Source organism: Branchiostoma lanceolatum, chromosome 2 (assembly GCF_035083965.1).
Source record: "Branchiostoma lanceolatum isolate klBraLanc5 chromosome 2, klBraLanc5.hap2, whole genome shotgun sequence".
Classification (NCBI taxonomy): domain Eukaryota; kingdom Metazoa; phylum Chordata; class Leptocardii; order Amphioxiformes; family Branchiostomatidae; genus Branchiostoma; species Branchiostoma lanceolatum.
This window is the reverse complement of record NC_089723.1, coordinates 23,707,177-23,726,927: the sequence shown is the minus strand read 5'-3', so window position 1 is coordinate 23,726,927 and position 19,751 is coordinate 23,707,177. Positions and strand designations below refer to the sequence as shown.

At 39.1% G+C, this 19,751-nt stretch overlaps 2 protein-coding genes across 6 annotated transcripts in view; one reads left to right on the top strand and one right to left on the bottom strand.

Moving 5' to 3' along the window:
- Positions 1 to 14,238, top strand: part of LOC136428051 (protein mono-ADP-ribosyltransferase PARP6-like) — a 28,716-nt gene extending 14,478 nt beyond the window's left edge. For 4 of the 5 annotated variants that reach the window (XM_066417306.1, XM_066417307.1, XM_066417304.1 and 1 more), the window contains 9 exons: positions 397 to 527; positions 957 to 1,005; positions 1,281 to 1,393; positions 2,070 to 2,142; positions 4,624 to 4,743; positions 8,428 to 8,499; positions 9,878 to 9,953; positions 10,406 to 10,490; positions 11,007 to 14,238. In XM_066417306.1, coding sequence (XP_066273403.1) covers positions 397 to 527; positions 957 to 1,005; positions 1,281 to 1,393; positions 2,070 to 2,142; positions 4,624 to 4,743; positions 8,428 to 8,499; positions 9,878 to 9,953; positions 10,406 to 10,490; positions 11,007 to 11,109 — 822 coding nt within the window. In that variant the 3' untranslated portion in view covers positions 11,110 to 14,238. The remainder of the gene's footprint in view (positions 1 to 396; positions 528 to 956; positions 1,006 to 1,280; positions 1,394 to 2,069; positions 2,143 to 4,623; positions 4,744 to 8,427; positions 8,500 to 9,877; positions 9,954 to 10,405; positions 10,491 to 11,006) is intronic. The other variant, XM_066417308.1, reaches the window with a different exon arrangement.
- Positions 14,239 to 14,788: 550 nt separating this feature from the next.
- Positions 14,789 to 19,732, bottom strand: LOC136428050 (uncharacterized). The gene is made up of 3 exons (XM_066417303.1): positions 19,607 to 19,732; positions 16,524 to 19,070; positions 14,789 to 16,102 (listed from the first exon to the last, which is right to left on the bottom strand). Exons 2-3 carry the CDS (start codon positions 18,908 to 18,910, stop codon positions 15,865 to 15,867), a joined length of 2,625 nt encoding a protein of 874 aa, XP_066273400.1. The 5' UTR covers positions 18,911 to 19,070; positions 19,607 to 19,732; the 3' UTR covers positions 14,789 to 15,864.
- Between the last annotated feature and the right edge of the window lie 19 nt (positions 19,733 to 19,751).

Sequence of the window (19,751 nt, the reverse complement as noted above, 5' to 3'; positions counted from 1 at the left end):
TTTTTCTTCTCCGCTTCATATCAGTCTAGCTTCTCCTGATACAGTATATAAAGAGTAAAAACATTATTTTGAATGTTGACAGAACAGCAAATTAAAAGTATAAGAATCTTTAGCTCAAGACACTAAATGTTGTTCATCCTTACTCTTCAAGGACTATATGTATAACATAATCAGAGTACAGGCAAACCTACCCAAGAAGAACACTCAGGGGACTGATAAAATCTGGTCTATGTGTAAAGGTGGTCGATAGATAGGATTCTTGATGCTTGTGGAAAAGGAAAATTAGATAAGGGACCACCAAAAAGGGGTCACATTAGCAATGTGGTCCTTATATACATGTAGAGGTGGTCATTTGTACAGGTTTAACTGTTTTCTTTCTTTCTTTGTTCGTTTTAGAAAAAGAACTTTGACCGGGTGAATGCAATCCTGGACAGTCTGATGAGTGTACGAGAGATGACCCAGGCCTCGGTGGACATGAAGAAACAACTAGACAAGAAGGACAAATATGCCTGGCCGTTCCTGAGCTGGTAAAACACTCTTCCTCATGATTGCTATGCATTTAAGTTTGCAGGGATTTATTTTGGCTGTAGGGTGAAAATGGAGTGCTTGCCGTGGTTTTAAGTTCACAGTTGAAACAAAGAATTAGGCGGGCAGAAGGCAGAACAAGACAGTCAAGCATTTTTGTGTCAGTTTTAAGTGAATAAGGGCACCGCAAAAAACGTGATCATGAACATTAAGCCATCACAAACATTTGAACATTTACGGTATGTCAGTAATAGCCTAGGAATCAGTACAGCATGATATGTGTTAAAAATACATTGTTTACTTGTTATTTTGTAACATTTCACATATTGACAAGCCTATAACTACAGTACATGTAGCCTACTTGATACAGTACATAGAAGTGGTATATCATATTTGTTACATGTATGTTGTATTTGTCCCATGTGTCACAGGGTGATTTCCAGCAACAGATCGCATATTGTCAAGCTGCCAGAAAGCAGGGTATGGGTTTACTGTGTCACTTCTACAGATACTGTAGATTGTGTTTTAGTCATAAAGATTTCTGACATATCATTTGTTACCTTGTAAGCAATCTGATTTGGCTTTGGTGTACAGGTTTGCAGTTTTTCATTTGGCCTGAATGAAAGGTATGTAACTGATTATAATGTGCAGTAGATAGTATATTGTGTGTTTGATATGCTTAACATTCGATTCCTTAGGATCTCCAAGCACTAATGCCAACCTAATACAGTACGGTTTTTTCTTACTCCCTTCAGAGAATTAAGTTCATGCACACCCCCCACCAGTTCCTGTTACTGAGCAGCCCCCCTGCTAAAGAACAAGCCTTCCGCGAAGCCAAGAGGCAACACGGCAGTCTGTTTGCATTCCAGTAAGTCTGTCTTTGTTTCACACACTTTTTGTCTTTTGTGAAGAGATGTACTGTCTTTTGACAAAATATTTGACCTTTACATACATTACCTTTGGGGAGCTTTCAAGACATACTCTGTCTTTTCTTCAACCCGGTGATCTTGTCTTCGAGTTCTCTTGTCACGTGACTGATGATGTTGTCATGTGAAGCAAAATTATTTTCAGTTTCGGTTTTATTTCTCGTGACTTTGACAGTTTTATACAGGCTTGAGATAGTCCCCTGTCCCTGTCAATGATGTACTGACGTTGTTTGTGGCTAAGCTTTTGCAGACACTTTTTGAGATGCAAGTGGTATTAGTATATCAGGATTTTTTTTTTTCAAACTTACAACTGAGATCCAGTTGAATTTTTTGTTTGCTATTGATTGAAAACAAATGTATTCCTTTGTTTCAAACACATTGACTTTTGTCTTATGGGAAGAGATTTACATGTACATATACCTGTGTTTAAGCTTCCTCAGATATTTGTGTTGATGTGACACTAGAAGAGTAATCAGGAAGATTCTGTCACTTTTTAAAAACTTTGATTGAAAATTATATGTCAAGTAAGTCTGAAAATGCCAAATGTACAACTGGCAGTGCTGTACATGTTTGTGAGGTTTCTCCACCATGACCCGACCTTTTGCTGTGACATTGCAGTGGTTCCCATATAGAAAACTGGCATTCCATCCTGAGACACGGCCTCATCAACGCTTCAGGTACCAAGCACCAGGTAAAGATGTTACTGTTTATTATATATCATACATGTACCTCTCCTTATTGTTGTTCAGTGGAAAAACTATTAACAAAAATCGTCAGAAAAGTTTTGGATGATAATTTGGATAGTGTAGTTTCTGAGCAAAGTTGGGGCATTTCTTCCGAATCAGGAGTCATAGTTTGTCTGTATCATTTTGTTTCTCAAACCCGAATGTTTAGGCAGCATGATTGTCTTTATCTTGTGCATTAAACTCATATCGCATATACATGTAATATTCTTTATCAATGATCTGCTTTGCATTGTTACCTTCGCGACGAAATTTTTCGTCGAGTAGGTTATTCGATGATGCTTGTCTGTGTGTCTGTTAGTGAACAGAATAAGTCGAGAACGCCTGGATGGTTTGTTGTCGTATTTGGTGTGTCCGTGTGTATGTGGGAAATCTCAAGATGATTAGATTTTGGGCGAAGTACTTTGCATAATTAACGAGAAAAGTGTAAAAATGTGTTCAATTGTATGCTTTACTATGCGTTCTGGTTGCGACGTGTGGGCTGTATTGTTTCAGGGGATATTGATACGGGTAGATGGGGGCAAAGTTGGTCATGAGGGGTCATGAGGGGTCATGAGGCAGGCAGGAAACGTCAGTTACTGCCAGGGACAAATTGGCTATCAGCCAGCTGTAGGGCAGATACAAGAGATAGACTTGCCCATAGGCAGTAATGCTTTAAAGCACTAAAACAAGGGCTCAGAAAAGGATTCACCTTAATTGCAAGCCCCCAAAATTCTTATGCACCAGAAAGCCACATCTGTCTACTTTAGAATCATGCAAAGAAAATAGACAGTTGACCAGCTCGTTCTCTCGTAACAGCTGACAGACGAAAACAATCGTCAACTTTCACCTACTCCCAGCCTGGAAGAGTCCACTCGGAGCATGTGAAACCAAACCACAAAGATATCTCCTTACACCAATTAAAAGACTGAAACATACAAATTTTGACCAAACTGGGAAAGCTTAGACCCTATCCGTTCCTTCTAGCCCAAAAGAATCCAAAATTGACCAAAATTTTCAAGAAAAAAAGGGGGTTTCAAAAGTTTAGTGTGAGGACCCAATTTGTGTTCGCAATTTTTGCACACCACTGCGCAACTCAACAGTAACGTCAGCCCTGTATTCATTGGTGTGGAATGTGGTTGAGGGAGACAAAAGTTGGATATACACGGCCTTATATGAGTAAGAACAGTCATTAATGCAATGCCACAGCATGGGAATACCGAGCATGTCTGTGTGTCTGTTAGTGAACACGATAAGTCGAGAATTCTTGGAAGGATTGTCTTGGTATTTGGTATGTTGGTAGGTCTCGATGAAACCTGAAAATGATTAGATTTTGGGCCCCCTAGCGGCTTGTTACGGTACTGCAGCGGAACTTCCTGTTATGATATCTCGTGTTGTGGGCATGCTATGGAACTGATTTTTGAGTGGTAGATAGCTCGTTGGGCAGAGAGTAAGTGGTATAGGTTTGGGCCCCCTAGCAACTTTTTTTGAACTGCAGGGGCAGGTTTTGCTTCAGACTTTGAAAGGGAATAACTCAAGAAGGGCTTGATGGAAGGTCATGATTTTTTGCATGTACATAGCTTGAGCGATGATGTACATGATTGGATACTTATTATGCAAATCAGTAACTAATTTGCATAATCAATGAGGAAAGTTTATACATCCATCAATTTCCATGATAGGACTCGCAAACATGTGACATATGTAACTGAGGAAGAGAGAAATATTAATAGATATCAGCTATGCAAATGAGAACCTCATTTACATAATTAATGAGAAAATACTATAACTCGAGATGGGCTTGATGGATGGTCATGATTTTTGGTATGTAGATAGCTTACGTGATGCTTTGTATGATTGGATGATAATTATGCAAATCAGATTATAATTAATGAGGCAATTTTAAAAACCTGCTGTGTTCCATGATATGACTATTCAAATATGTGACATTTGTAACTGAGGAAGAGAGGAATGTCAATAGATAGAAATTATGCAAATGTAGACCTAATTTGCATAATTCATGAGAAACTACTATCATTCCATACTGGTAAATAACGGCAATTTCATACTTGTTGCATTTAGAAGTTGTGTGAATGTGAACACCATTGAATCAAATTATGCTAATAAGGAGCTTATTTGCATTATTGATGAAAAATGTTAGCATAACCTTCTTTGTTAAGCTCTTAATCATAACAAGGAGGTTTGGACAACTTATGTTATTTGGGTGAGGAGGATCAACTGGTATGATTTTTGATTGATGAAAAACACTCCTAATACGTCAGTCATAAAGGTCAAAATCATTTGGCGAAGGTATGAGGTCGTAGAACTCTTGTTTGTCTTTTTGTGATGATGATGAATTTTTCCTAACAATAGTAGATACTGTATGTTTCTTTCCTGGTACTACATAACAGTGTACTACAGCTAATACATTGTATTTGTGTTGCTTCCAGCTGCATGGTGCTGCCTATGGTAGTGGGATCTACCTGAGTCCCAACTCCAGTGTTTCCTTTGGTTACTCCTGCATGGGTCACGGGAGTCACAAGGCTGCCAGGAACAAGGCTCTGCTAGTGGTACGTTATCTAGGATAAATACTAAGTAACTAACAAAACTAGAGTTCCACGAACACATTATCTTCGCCAAATAATCAAGGCTCATTATGGATAGTGATTAGTATTTACATGTTATCAACCCCTGCAAATTTGATCATGCACCATACCGTTTGGAAGTTATGATGGGGCGAATGAGTCCAGTCTAGATAGGGTTAAAAATCATTTGATGGTACAGGACTAGTGTATGTGTCTAGTATGCTGATATATGTTATAACTGGTCATGAAAAAATATGAGTATGTTGATATTATATGGGCCACAAAGGTTCGATATTGCAGTGTTGTAAGTTGAAAGTGATGATGAAATGGTACAGTCCATATACATGAATACAATTAATCTTTATTCCATATCATACACATGTTGAAAGCCATAGTACATGTGACTTTTCTAGCTAGCAGTGGTGCAGTTTTGGTGCAGTGTACTCTCCAAGCAGAGGAATGGGTCTGTCTGTTTTTTGACGTGTTTTTTTGGTAAACACGTTAAAAACCAGCTGGACCCACACCTCTGCTTGGAGAATAGTGGGTGTCTCATTTGTTTATTTATCTGACCTACATGTACGTTTATGCAAGGCCATCTGTTTACATGACCTGACACTGTCACGTGGCCCATTATGAAATGCAGGGGTTAACAAGCTTTCCTTACTAATTATGCAAATTAGCTACTGATTTGCATAATAAGTCATTGATTATGTAAAGTACCATCTCATCTCTCTACACACCAAACATCACGACGATCTGTCGACCCTTTCTCAAGTTATTCCTGTCCGAATGTCAAAACAAAAACACCCACTGCAGTTCTAAACAAGCCGCTAGGGGGCCCAAATTTACAGAACTTACTTCCAGTGGCATGAAGTATCTGCCACACAAAAATCATGACCATAGCACTTTCAGAAAATATGCCCCTAAATTTTGAAGCTCCGCTGCAGTACCTTAGGTACCCGCCAGAAGGCCCATTATCGAACTTGACCTTCCTTTTTGTAAACCCTACCCATCCACTAAATATCATACAGATCCAACAACAGCTTCTCGAGTTATGCTGGCGACATACAAATACACATCCACACAAAGCCTGCTGCAGTACCGACGGAAAATGCCAGGGGAACTATTTTTGAACTTGACCTCCGTTTTCACAACATCTACACTCCTACAAAAAATCATGAAGATCCATCAACGTTTCCGTCACTTTTTTTGCCTACATACAAACACAAAAAAGTTAAAAGTCCTCTGCAGTACCGTTAAATTACGCAAGGTGAACCATTTTCGAACTTGACCTTCCTTTGCACAACCACTATACACCTACCAAAAATCATAAAGATTCATTGAAGCTTTCTTGAGTTATGCTCCTGACATACATACAGACCCACCCAACAGATTTTTCAACCGAAAACATAATCTTCCCCGAGTACAAGTACTCGGCGAAGATAATTATCTAGGAGTAAGTGAACTATTATGAAGAAAACCATTACTACATAATTATAGTGTGTATATTGCAGGGCTGTCTCCAGGACCTGTCCCTCCTCCTGGGATTAAAATGTGTTTGTTGGAACAGAAAAAGAATGTCTGCCCAAAATTTCTGGCCTAAAATAAAATCTGTTTTGAAATTAATTAAAATTTATTTTTGTAAGCTTAGAATGGCAGGTTTAACAACGAAAGTTAACAACATGGTCTCACGAACAATAAGTGGGACAGAAAGAATATGAAGCTGGGGCCCTGAATATCTGCCTTCAGTTGTATTTATTTGGTCAAGCAGGTTGTCACATGACGATGTGCATGATGATGGAATTCGATAAGCCTAATGAGGGAATTCATCCATTTATGGAAGTCACACAGTCTGTCTGGGGCCAGATCATTTTTTAGATGTTACCAGCGTTAAGAGGTCTGGAATCACTTTGGCAAACAGGGCTTTTGGATTCTTGCCTTTTCCCGATATAACGTTGGGTAACATAAATTCGCGGGGTACTTAAATTCGGGATTTTTCGAAAACGGGGTATTTAGGGATATGTGCTAGATGCAACATCAGTAATACCGCTAGAAATGCAAACTTGACAGACTAACGTATTCAGAACACTGTCTGAAAAGCTTCGATAACCATGCATTAGAAGTTGGCTACGTTAAAAACTCTCCGTCCCTTATTGTCACAGTCTGAGGGCTTCGTGGGAAAATTATATTACATAACGTTAGTTGTTCACTGGTTTATAAGACAAATGTCACATCCGCTTCCTGCTCAACACAATTATTTACAATACAACTTATTAGAATCTCTTTTGCTAACCTACAACTGGACTCTAAGTGTGATTAATCATCAAAACGCCTCTTTGTTGCTACAACCAATGGCTACGGCATTATGGTGAATTTTCCCGCCGCCATATTCGTTACCCAGAATCCTGCTATTCGGCAGACGACAAACGTTTGCGAGGAACACTTTTTGTCTAAATGTTGTGTGTGATAGTGGACTGATGGCGATATTTTCCTCAAAGTTTGCTCTTAGCACAAGCAGAAACACATGGACATAGTAGTATTACCATTTCTACGGCATCCAGCTAACGCCCCGATGAATAATGTACAAATTTCCATGACGGTGGGGGTGAACTTTGAGTGACGTTCTGCCGACTCAACATATTAACACACGGGTTGTTCCCGGAGGCCTGATGCGTGCGGTACGGCCGTTTTTTCGTGTGTTTTTTTTACTTGGATACGTCTATATCCATAGCACTCTCCTCAAGCCAAGGATGGAACGAATAGCTGCTGTATAAAATGTAATTAGCGGTAAGATATTCAAGACGAATCTTCTCTCCCGAATTAATGTTCACCCCTGTCCGACAACACCGCCATTGTGCGTGCGGCGGACGGTAGTTTCAAGTTGAAATATTATGGTATCAGCACGACTAGAGACAAAATCTACCATATATATGATTAGTGCAAAGATAGTACATGATACTGACAGAATAATAGAAAAAAAGGATGGTTTATTGTTCTGCTAGATTGATTTCAGTCAACCATTATCGGAAAAATCCCGAATTTATGTTACCCGACGTTAACTCCAGTATGTGTAACTGCATGTGTGGAATGCAGGATGTTACATTATACATGTACAAGATTAGTATAGCCATCTGGGTGTTCCAGCTGAAACTTGGCTTGTTGTGCTGATAAAAATGAACATAATAACGTGTGGTTAGAAATTACTCTCCCAGATCCTTGGAACAACCCCCTCTTTGCCTTCACAAGTCAGTCTTTGAAGTACAAAAAGCACTGTAGGGAGTGTTTGTTTCATTTCAGTCAAGATGTTCCTCTCGTTATGTTTGACACAAAGTCATTATCATTGCTTCTGGTCCTTTTGCTTGCAATTTTAAAAAATCCCTAACTCAACTGTGAGGTGCTTTAAAGGCTTTGAAACAATACACGAGCAGTGTATCAATGGCCAGGTACTCTGTGTACCCATTTCAGTGTTCAAAACTGCTTGGTGGCATCAACATAAGTTTGGTAAACTTGAGTGTATCACCACTCTGTCTTTTTATTTGATTTCTATTTTTAAAAGAACTGCTACTTGGTTGTCAGGACATCCTTGTAGTCACAACAGGTAGCACAGTGTGGTGCTGAACACTGCACAAGTGTTGTGAGTAAATTGTGATGTTGATGGCCATATTTCAGACCCCCCATCGGAAAGGGTTCCTGCAAGGCTGCAAGGCCCTTGGGTGTACTAATCAGACTACTGCAGCATCAGTAAGTCCCTCTCATCTTGTGCTGTGACTTGTGTTCACCATACATGTTCTCAGTGGCTTGATGTGCATCATTTCAATACAGACAGTCCCTCAATGATTTGTTGTGTCTGGATTGTGTCTTGGAAGTTCATGAGATGCTGGCAATATCAAACTAGTCTACAGACCCTTGCAATTGGCTATGTGTGGATTCAGGCACCCATTCACATGGATATGTGTGTTGCACGGATCCTGCTTATTGTTTAACATCATCACTGTGGTACGGTAAATTGTGGAAGATGGGTGCTGTTCCAGTGTAGCCTCCTTGGTTAACCCATTGCTCACCAGAATTTAGCCTTTGTGAAGCCACCCTAATGGCCCATCTGACAATTATACACAGTCCATGTCATGAAGCGGAGATGAATAACAACGTTGGTGTGGCTTGATGATTTTTAATAACATGTCATTTAAATTTGTGTGCCTAATGCCAATCCCTTACTACCATACATGTATAACAAACCCTTGGCAACTGTGGAATTAGTGAGAGTGTATTGACTTTTGTTTTAGTGTGTATTGACTTTTGTTTATCAATTATAACTGTGTACTGACTTTTTTTATTGGCTTTTTTGTCATCCTTTTGCATAACTGCTTTCACAGCTGTTTCATACCCACAACAGGGGCATTAATTGTAATTCTCATTTGTGGTTTTAGGTAACAAGACGGCCCTTAAAACAATTGATGCTCATTTCTTCTAGGACACTGTACAAAATCAAGTTTTAGATGTTGTTTAATCAAGCACCAAAATCTGTTTGCATGGTAGTTTGGTATTTATTGTGTCATCACCTGAGTTATTCATTCATTTGAACCATTATGTATATGTTTTATTCTTATGCATGTTTGCAAGTAGGATGTGCTACGTGTATAATCACAGTAAGGGGTGTTACACAATGAAGTCATGTGCATGCAGTACTAGTAGATTGAACTGTGGGCAAAACTTTTGCATCATTGTTGTGTCATTTGCACAATATGGCATGGATAGAGGTAACAATCTTTTAAGACAATTGTAAGTGTTACAGTGAAAATTGATACTGAAATTGAAGCACCATATTAGAATATTTTGAGGCATATTATTACACGTTGAGTGTGTTTGGGTAACGGCCATACACACCTTATTTGTATATTATTGTAATACATTCATGTGTGTTTTCAATATTCGTGTCTTGAGTGTTTTTTGATACAGTTCTTATATTGATAACATGAAATATTAAGGATACATGTACATGTATTTTCATCTTGTCAGGATCATAGCAATAATATTGAAATACATATAATCTGTTTCATTTAGGTGTGAATGATGTATTAAATTTTGTCTCTTTATCTCACCTCCATGCTTTTTATTTCAGGAGAAGACAGGCAAGAAGGAGAATACTAAACGTTTCTTAGAGAGTGACAACTTGACATGCATAGCACTCTGTGAAGGTGAGGTTTAAGAAGTCTATATTACGATAAGACCTCATGAGACCACAAGTCTCCTATCTCTCAGTGTTAGTTTAAACAGTGCATAATTTTGTAATCAAATCAGGATTTTTCCGTATTCATCCCTAATGTTTAGTGACAGTTACTCTCTTATATAGTGTACTTTCTGTCTCAAATTTGTTTATTATCTACTTGTAGTTGTAAGTTCTGTTGGTGAATGCATTTTCACAGTATTTGGTATTTGAAAACCTATATTTGAGTCAGTTCTCCTGTTCCTATATTGTTACCTCTGCTAGGTAACAGTTATCTTTATTTACCTCTGCTAAATAATAGTAATTTTTATTTAAGTCTTGACCAAAACCCTTTTCCAAACATTGTTGTGTCAATTGTACAATTATGTACATGTTGGTGCGCAAATTCCTTTTCCATGAGTAACCAAAAGTCTTTTCCTGCAGTGATCCATTCCAAGGAGCTAAGAAAACACAACAACATCTGGGTGGTGCCTAACCCTGACCATGTCTGCACAAGGTTCTTTTTCGTGTAAGTCCTGCAAACCAACATCTACAATTTTGCAGTATTATCTCCATGTTTATTGATTGATTTGGCTGTTCAGGATGCAAAGCCGAGGCTGCCCATCTAGCCTGTGGTTATTACAAAGGGTTAGTCTTACCAACAAAGACATAGACAACACAAAAGGAATTCAAGTTTTGACATGGACTGAATAACAATAATGTTTCTACATGTATTAGCTTAGTGTATTAGAAAATCTACTGTTAAGACCATTATCAATTTGACATGTAATGTTATCAGTTATTGCACTAACATCATGCATGTACAACGCTGTACATAAATCATTGATGTTTCTGACCTAGGGTGAAGAGATGCTGCTACAGTAACAATTAGTTTTTTTAATTTTATTAGTTCAGTGCTTAGATGAGCGGCCCCCTATGGCCTTGCACTGAGCGAGTTCCTTAAAAAAATAAATGTCATAGTCACAACATAGCAGACTTATTGTGTTATCTGGCAATCAAATATGTGCTGTTGCCTTCCGTCCAGGTATGAAGATGGGCAGGTGGGGGACTCCATGGTGGACACCACACAGGAGAAGTACCAGAAGGAGATACTCAGGGCCATCGGCAACATGACTGCCACAGACTGACCTTGACAACAAGGTCTTACGTGTAGAACCATGGTTGTGTCAGGGGATCTGTCCGAGGCAGTGAAGTTTTATCAACTTTTGTTCAGTAGTTTCATACATGTAAGTGTTGAAGCTGTTGCAGACCACAGACTGATGTTGGGTCATGATGGGAAGAGCCTCTATATTCCTGCTAAAGAGTGACCCACTGCTAATTTATAGGTGTTATTACCTAAATACATTATGTAATCAAACAAACATTTTCTATACAAAAACCTGCACATGCTGACTTGAGCAGTTGCATGATTCTGTTGACTGATCTCAGATTGCCACAAAGTGTGGTTGTATTTACACTTATTTACACATTTTGAATTCACCAAATTTGAGCACAAGTGGTGGTTTTACAACTTCGATCCTTTTTGTTCTCAGACTGGAATATAAATTGTGTCTATTCCAGATGGAAAGTGGTCAGAACTTTATCCCAAATGCAGAATGTGGCCATAGCCTCCTCTCCAAATATGGAGTGTGATTAGGCTTCTACCCCAAATATGGAGTATGCCCATATTTGGGGTAGAAGCCAATGTGTCTCATCCTGGAATATGGAGTGTGATCATGGCCTTCTGTCCAAATATGGAGTGTGATCATAGCTTTCTCCATTCCAGGAAAATGACAACCCTGCTTAGATTGTTGCAGATCTTTTTTAGTAAAAATTTGACAGCATATTGAGAAATCCCTGCTGGTGTAATTCAAATACAGGGACTGGAAGTATTTTCTTTTCTATAATTATATCAATCTACGAACAATAACACAAAAATGTCAGCTGCAGTAGACAGCACACTTAATTCTTAGCTGTTAGCTTACACAAGGAGGTTATATAACCTCCCTGGCTTACATAATCATTTATATTAAGATTGCATTAGAAACAATGAGTATTTTTGATTCAAATATTGCAAGAAGTAGTAGGAGCATCAATTTTATAACAACTGTAGTGAAGGCTTTATGTTTCAGTCTGGAGAAAGTGCATTTTAAATGGCATTGAATGGTTAAACAGCAAGTCCCATTTGAAGGGTGTTAAACTAGACATTCCATCACGAGCTTCATTCCATGAACATCAAAACAACAGGTCTCCAAACATTCTGACAATGTCCTGTTCCACATAATTTTGCTTCACAACCCTCACTCATAACAACAAGAAATTCCTTTGGATCTTTCACAACATTTGAGAAAGGGTTGACAACCTGTATCAAAAGATACATTAATTTTGAAAAATGAAAAATGCATGAATTTTCCATTGTGTTTTCTGTTGTCAACACGATTTCATAAACCCCAGTAAGTCAAAATCACAAGAGGTGGATCAATTGGAAATCTTTGTAGTCATGGCTACAAAATAATGTATGTCTAATCGTAAAACAGTTTTGGACCTGTCTTATGTATTGTGTGAATTCACAATGTGTTAGATTCAGTCAACTTTGCTGTACAAATAATTACAGCAAAATATCCTATATTTTCAGTATGTTTCCAAACTTGAGAATTCGTGACGAGTGATATTCAGGAAGCTAACTCTGTAGGGCAAAAGGATGTCAAAAAGATTGTTTCAGTTGAAACAGATGATCTGATCTGTTCCAGACCTTGATGATAATTTATGTTTTTATCTACTAACCCCACAAAATAGCATAGAGAAGAATATTCACTCGTTAATTACAAAATAGAGTTTTTAAATAGAAAATCTGTTCTTTATTTTTGTTTTCATTTTTAGTAATTTCAACCTATATCAAGCATCACATAGTGTGCAATTGACTTATGGTACATCAAGACTTTCTTATCACTCACTGCAGTGTATGTCATATTCTGTATTGTCTGGATCAAGTTTTCTGAAGAATATCTATGAATATGAAGTAATATTTCTTGTGATGTTAATTGTGGTAACGTCATAATTATGCTATGAAACAGATGCTGTATTATCTATTTTGTACAAAGTTGTTCCTTAGTATATAGTAACGTTAACTGTCATTGTAGTTGTGTTGTTGCTTTGTTCTCTAACGAAAGTTTGTTGCCAATTTATAACTATGTGTTTCTTAAGTATATACCTAAACTAAAGTTCTTTAATTATTGTACATGTACAAATGTACTTTTTGGTAGTTTAGCTGCTTATGATGAATCTTCCCTTCAGAACTGTTTACGAGTATGGTACTGAGACGACATGCTATTAAAATGCAGGTTAAGTACCCGGGCTTCTAGATTGGGTATCCTAAAATTACAAGGCATGATGGGATATGCAGGTAAACAGTGTTCACAAGCTGTGACCCATGATGCTTTGAGAGGGGGTTGAGGAACTGTGGTAGGAGACAATGATTGTCTTAGTGTGGTGGGAGACCAGTGTGTGCTGTACAGCTCAGTTGGTATCTCACAGGACTGTGCCAGATTCCGCCAGGCACTCTTAAAGTGGTTGCAAACTGGTGTGCAGTCCGTTAACTTTCCAGTTAGGCCTTCAGCCATTTCGTCTGACGTTACTGTAAATTCATTTACTTCTGTGGCGGTTTTATTTCACGGGCAAAGTGGAAAAAAAAGGTTTTCGCAGTGTTTTGAATTGATTCTGTTGTACAGTAGTCATACAAAGACACGGTGTGCTGGAGAGGTCACTGCAAAAATAGAACCACTGTGAAAGTTTCATGATTTACAGTACAATAGCTGGAAGTTCACTTGTGCTTGGTAATTTCAAGGCTGTAGTGAAATCGTGTCTGTGTTGCTACACAGGTGATTATAAGATTGTGTCATAAAACTGGTGATCAATTGCAGTCATGACCAGTTTTGAAAGTAAAGTATCGTCATCTCATGCGGCAAGGCTAGACAGAACTTAGCTCAGTACAAGAATCAAGGGACCAAGAATTTCTATGTTGTAAAGATGTATATTCCCTTTCATAGTTTGTAGCCTGAAGTCAAGATGGCAGTTTTGTACAGAATGAAGTCAGAAATGTTTCATGATGATAGTGCCCTTAAACAAATGAACTTGCCAGCGTTTTCTCACAAATTCTAAGTGTGTAGTCATTCCATGGATACAGGCTCGTACATATCCTTGATGTTCGTATTGAACAGACCTATCAAACCTTTAAGTACATGTATGTGTATAATGCCAATAAATGGATTTACACATTACACTTGTCCATTCAATTTCTTGCCTCTCATAAACATTTTGTTTGGGATTAACAATTTATCAAATGAGATAGTGAATCAAAATGAATATTTTATGTAGATGGTGAACTACACCTCAAACTTTATTCAGTGCAGGTTAAAATAAACATGGCATCAAGTATTAGAGGGCACCAAAAGAAGTGCAAATATATGTTGCCAGTAAAATACCTTCATAGAGCAAGTTGGATGATACCTAATCTGAACATTAGTTGATAACTTCCTCTTCAGTGAAACATGTCCTAGATTTTGAGCTTCCAAAAAATGATCACATAATCAAAGTACAACAGTACTTTTTGAATGAAACTGATTTGTATTTTGGTATATCATATCTACATACAAACCAAATATCATACTTCCAACGACTGGTTCTTAGCTATGTACGCAATTATGCACATTCTCCAGTACTGGGAAAGTACAAAACAGATGTACAAACCAACATGCTCTATCAACTTTGCAGTCATATTGCTTGCCCATAATCAATTTTGTCCCATTCCATGAAAGTGTGAACCTTTAAACATGCATATCATTACAAAAGTCATATATCCTTTAGCAGTGATATCTAACAACACAATAGATGGCACTTAATTACACAAACAAAACTAGTTATTTCTATTGGCAATATAAATGAAGGTCATTTGCATTGCATTTCTAGCATACCTTACATATAGCGTAAGTGCAGTTTTGGCACCTCAATGATAAGCACAGCCTCAATGAATCTGAACAAGTACAAGTAGTAACAAATCTATGTTACAACTGTATGTTCAGCAGCATCACAATTTTAGTATACTGTTGTCAGTATTTTCATGACTGCAACAATTAGGTTTGTCACTGTCCAATAAGCTATGCCCTAAACTGTACAACAAGCCCAAAACACTTTTTCTAATCTGTATATCTTTGTTCTTCATTTATTTTTCGCACAAATTTTCTCTTTTTTCTCAGCAGCACTTGAAATAAAAGCTACAAGTTCTATATGTACAGCATAATGACTTATTTCACGTGACATAATAAGTCATACATGTGTATGCCATGAAGTAAAATTGAATTTTACCATGAAATGAGAACAGCTAGTACATAACTATATACATCTTAATTCATTGTTTTACTTGATTTTTTCTCCTATCAAATTGTTCTACCAAAATATGTTTGTATCACATTGCATTTCAAACTACATGTACATGTACACAAGGCAAGAGAATTATGTTCTAACCTCAGTTTTTGACTTGTCAAACACTGCTAAACTGACTTACAGTAACCAGCATGTGGACAATTTTGTTCTAAATAGCTAGCAATAAAAATCAGAAAAAAAATGTTAGGCAACCTAACCTCTTGATGCTCAGACTGTTAGAAATAAAATGAAAGGAAGATAACAGCCTAAAAAATTCAAATTGCAAGTGCCAAGAAAAGAGCACTAGTACTTACATATCTATCAACCTTCAAAACATGCATAATATCCATGATTACCTGGACATATTGTGATTCATAGCTCTTAATAAGCCTTACAATTCATCACCTTCAATTTTCTATCCAAAGAAGACACAAACTACTGAGTATGGTTTTACTACATCTTACATGTACACAATGTCATGTAGTTTACTTCTTTTTACCCCTACTGAGAAAAGAGAAAAAGTTTCCCCCTTTCCTCTGTTTAGGTACAGATGCTCCTGATGCCATGGACTCTTCATCTACAGACTCCAGATCCCATACCTCCTTGACAGAAGTTGACCCATCTGTTGTGTTGAGACTCAGATCCTCAGCCAAGTCTTCAGCCAGTGCAGACATGACACAGGTCTCCTCCTGGGCCTCATCAGCGGAACTGCAGCTCTCTGACCTGGACAGGGTTGGGACAACAGATTTGTCAGATTTCCTCTTTGAGTATAATCTTATTCGCTCACTCACTCATACACTCACTCACCCTGTCACTCACTCACTCACTCACGTTCAAGAGAAAAGAGTTTATAAATGGCACAAGAGAAGAATGTCCAAAATACAACACACATTGTCACCATCAGTCAGTCAGTAATGCAATGACTGCTTGGCTATTCTAGATCTTTTAATATAGCACATGCAGCACGGTGAAAAGGAATAGGAGAGATAGCAGTTTTTTTCTATCTACAATATGCTACTAGTAGTGTACTTAATTTCGAAAAGGAGTGGATAGCAGTGAATTTCTGATAGAGAAATCATTATTATCTCGTTATAAACACAGTAATTACATAAGGCCCTGAGGTATTCTACAGTATGCCTCTTACCTGGATATTTCAGCAGGGCTAAGGTGCCTGGTTTGCATCGTGGGCTTGACCGGGATCTTGACATGAGTCTCGTCGTCAAGGTCAAACTCGGGTTCTACTGGAACTTTGACGTCAGTCTCATCATCGATGTCATATTCTTTGTTCAGTTTCCTCGCTGCGTCATCACTGGTCTTGGTGTTCTCCTGGCCCTGTGCCATGGGGCTGGCTGCATGCATGGGTGCTGCGGCCATGTTTGGAGGGTAGGGCATTGGTGGAACATAGTACACTGGTTGGTCGAAACCAGGGCCATCTGTCACTATGTCGTCTTTCTCCATCGCATTCTGATTGCCAATCTGTATGTTTTGTGGACTGTATATGTTGTAGACGTTGGTGACCTGGTATGGCTGAGGCAACACTGGCGGCTGACAGGCAATGACAGGAATGTTCCCCACCCCTGGTGCTTGGCCATCCCCTGCCCTGGGGATGTGTGTCTCTGCAGGAGTCTGGTCATCGTGGGGCCTTCCATCCCTCCTCTTCCATGGACCGTCTGCGGCAGAGGTTGGTATTGATGGATCTGTTAGGGGCTGGCCACTTGGAGGAACCTCCCCCTTGTCCTTTGATGACACAGACATCTGATCAATAATATTCTGATCTCTGGCACCTCCATCCTCATGGCTCTTCACTTGGTTTGCCCCAATACTGTTACCAGATGCTGAACTGATGTCCCCTCTGCCAGAATTAGCTGACAGCCCATCACACTTCTCCACCCACACATAATCTCCCACCTCTGACTTTGCTGCTACCTGTGGCTCTGCCTTAGCTGACAAGCCTGTATCATGTTGCTGCAGTCGGGTGGGATTGTCCCTTTGTGGTGGTGGTTGGTGTGCAGCTGATCGCTGAGGCGTGTGATGATTACTGTCTGGGGGATGACAAGGACCTGCCTCATCTGCCTGGTTGTGAGCTGATCCTCTCTCCACTGAAAGAGACCCAGTTTTGCTAGAGTTTCTCATTCTGTTCCCAGGTGTTCCATTTGTTGGACCAGATTCTGCATCTTTCTTACTCTGGATGGATCCTCCTGAGTGGCCTCTTGTAGGTCTTGTTGCTGCCAACCTTTGCGACTTTTCCTCCATGTTCTTTCCTTTTTCTCCGTTAACAGGGCTGCTGTACCTCCTATTGAGGTGAATGAGACTCTGAGATGACTTTCCCACAGAAAGTGATTCAAAATCTGTTTGGGAACTCAGACTAGAAGGAACGCTGCACACGCTTCTGAAAGGTTGCAACTTTCTCGCCTCCCGCCTCCTTTTCAACTCCCTTTCCCTCTTCTCTCTTTTGCTTGTTTTGAAAGTCTTTTTGATCTTATCGTCAAAGTATTCGTTTGTCATGTCCAAAGCAGAAACTGTCTTCAGCTCACTTGGAAGCTTCTTTCTTGGCATCATATCAGGATGGGGGATGATGGGTATTACCGAATTGTACTTTGCAGCATCCTCTATGGCCTCCATCAGACTGGTCTGGAGCTTCTTCTCGCACCATCGATCCTTGGTGAAGTTCTCAGTGAGCACCAGAACTGTGTACGTACTCCTCTCTATGGCATCTGCAATGTTCTTAAAGGGGGAAGCACCAGCAGGAAAGTCCTTCTCGAGCAAGCATCCCTTTAGTTTATGAGAGTTCAAAAGGTCTGTGATTCTCCGAGCATGCTTTTTGTCTTTCTCAGAGAAAACTAAAAAGTAGTCATAATATTCCACATCTTCATCATCGTCTAACTCTGGACCACTGTCATATCCCTTCTCCTCACTGGGATAAGGCAAGGATGCAGATTTCGTTCTCTCATGGTCTTCCTCCTCGGTGGAAAGAAAGGAAGGTGGTTTGTCCTTCATTGCAGCAACGTGACGAGACAGGTTTCTTGATTCCAGTATTGGACCGCCAGCTTGTTCACTTGAAGGAGATGAAATCTGCACAGGTGCTCTGGCATCGGGACTAGATAAGGAACCGTTTTGATCATTGGATGATGTTGAATGAACTGCAGGTGATGAAATACTTTGTCCCCCCTCTCTGCTAGAATGGAATGGCACTGCACCTCCAGACATGGGTGGTGGGTCACTGTGATAGAATCTGCTATATTCAGCTTCTTTGTCTTGTTCTCCATTGACAAGCATTGTACTGGGCCTTGCTGTCTTTTCTTCTGCAGCCATCGGTTGACTGGAGGCTGTCCTGATTTCTCCACTCATGAAGGACCCAGGAATGGGATCAGCATCGGTCTCCACATCTGAGGGAAGCTGGGTCATATTGTATGCAGCTGTGTCCATCCTCTGTGCTGGTAGAGCTTGACTAGAGTTGTGAAGACACTCGCTATGACACCTAGCATGCACACTTTCTTCTTTTGACTGCATAAAAGTCTCTCTTTGACTCATTGCTGCTATGTGACAATTCAATTTGAAGCACTGTTTGGTATTTCAATGAACATTTAGGAAAATGCTACAGAGCCTCTGTAAATTTCAGTGTGTTGATTCTTGTGTTCTTTAAAGGTGTGGTTCAGTTCATTCATGGTCAGTATTAGTCATGTGTGTTCATCTGAAATGAAATTAAAAAGAGGAAAACAATTTAGCTCATGTTGCAATTGTATTACATCATATAAAAGCCCAAATTAAAGGATCTTCATTACAGTGTACATGATATCAAACTTGATATTAAAGACTGTATAACTATAACAGTGGAATGAGAGTTAAATTTCGTACAGTCAAAATATTTTCTTTCAGATTGCTTTTAAACTTCAATACATGCCATGCTCTAGTACACTGGACATCATCATGAGTGGACAAAAAACATAAAGTTACAGAATTAAATCACTACATATCGGCGTTTCAACCTAGTGTCCTCAGCCATATTGTGTTTTGGGGCGCAAAAGACTACTACACTGACTGACACGCATGGACACATGTTTAAAAGTTGTGATAACGTACATCAACTTGACACCATACTTTAGTACCGTCACTCAGAACATAAATTTCCACATTGTACGTTTTAATAAGTTATCAGGAGTTTGTAAGGCGGGCCTTGGGTCGTCAGAATATCACTACAACATCCAGCGATACCCATTATACACTTACCTTTATCACCAACGTAAGGACATCAAGTAATGCCTCCAAAATCTGTGATTCTGCCGAGATTTAGCCGGTAGTTTTCCTGTTTCGACCCTCCAAAAATGTACTGCACAACTTCCGTGTTGGGAAACACCAACGACGTCATTCTACC

Bases quoted from the DNA above. Each gene is read 5' to 3' on its own strand.
- LOC136428050 (XM_066417303.1), bottom strand. From the start codon at position 18,910: ATGAGTCAAAGAGAGACTTTTATGCAGTCAAAAGAAGAAAGTGTGCAT. The intron at 16,103-16,523 runs GTAAGAGGCATA...AACCCTGTCCAG, and splicing joins AGCCCTGCTGAAATATCCAG to GTCAGAGAGCTGCAGTTCCG.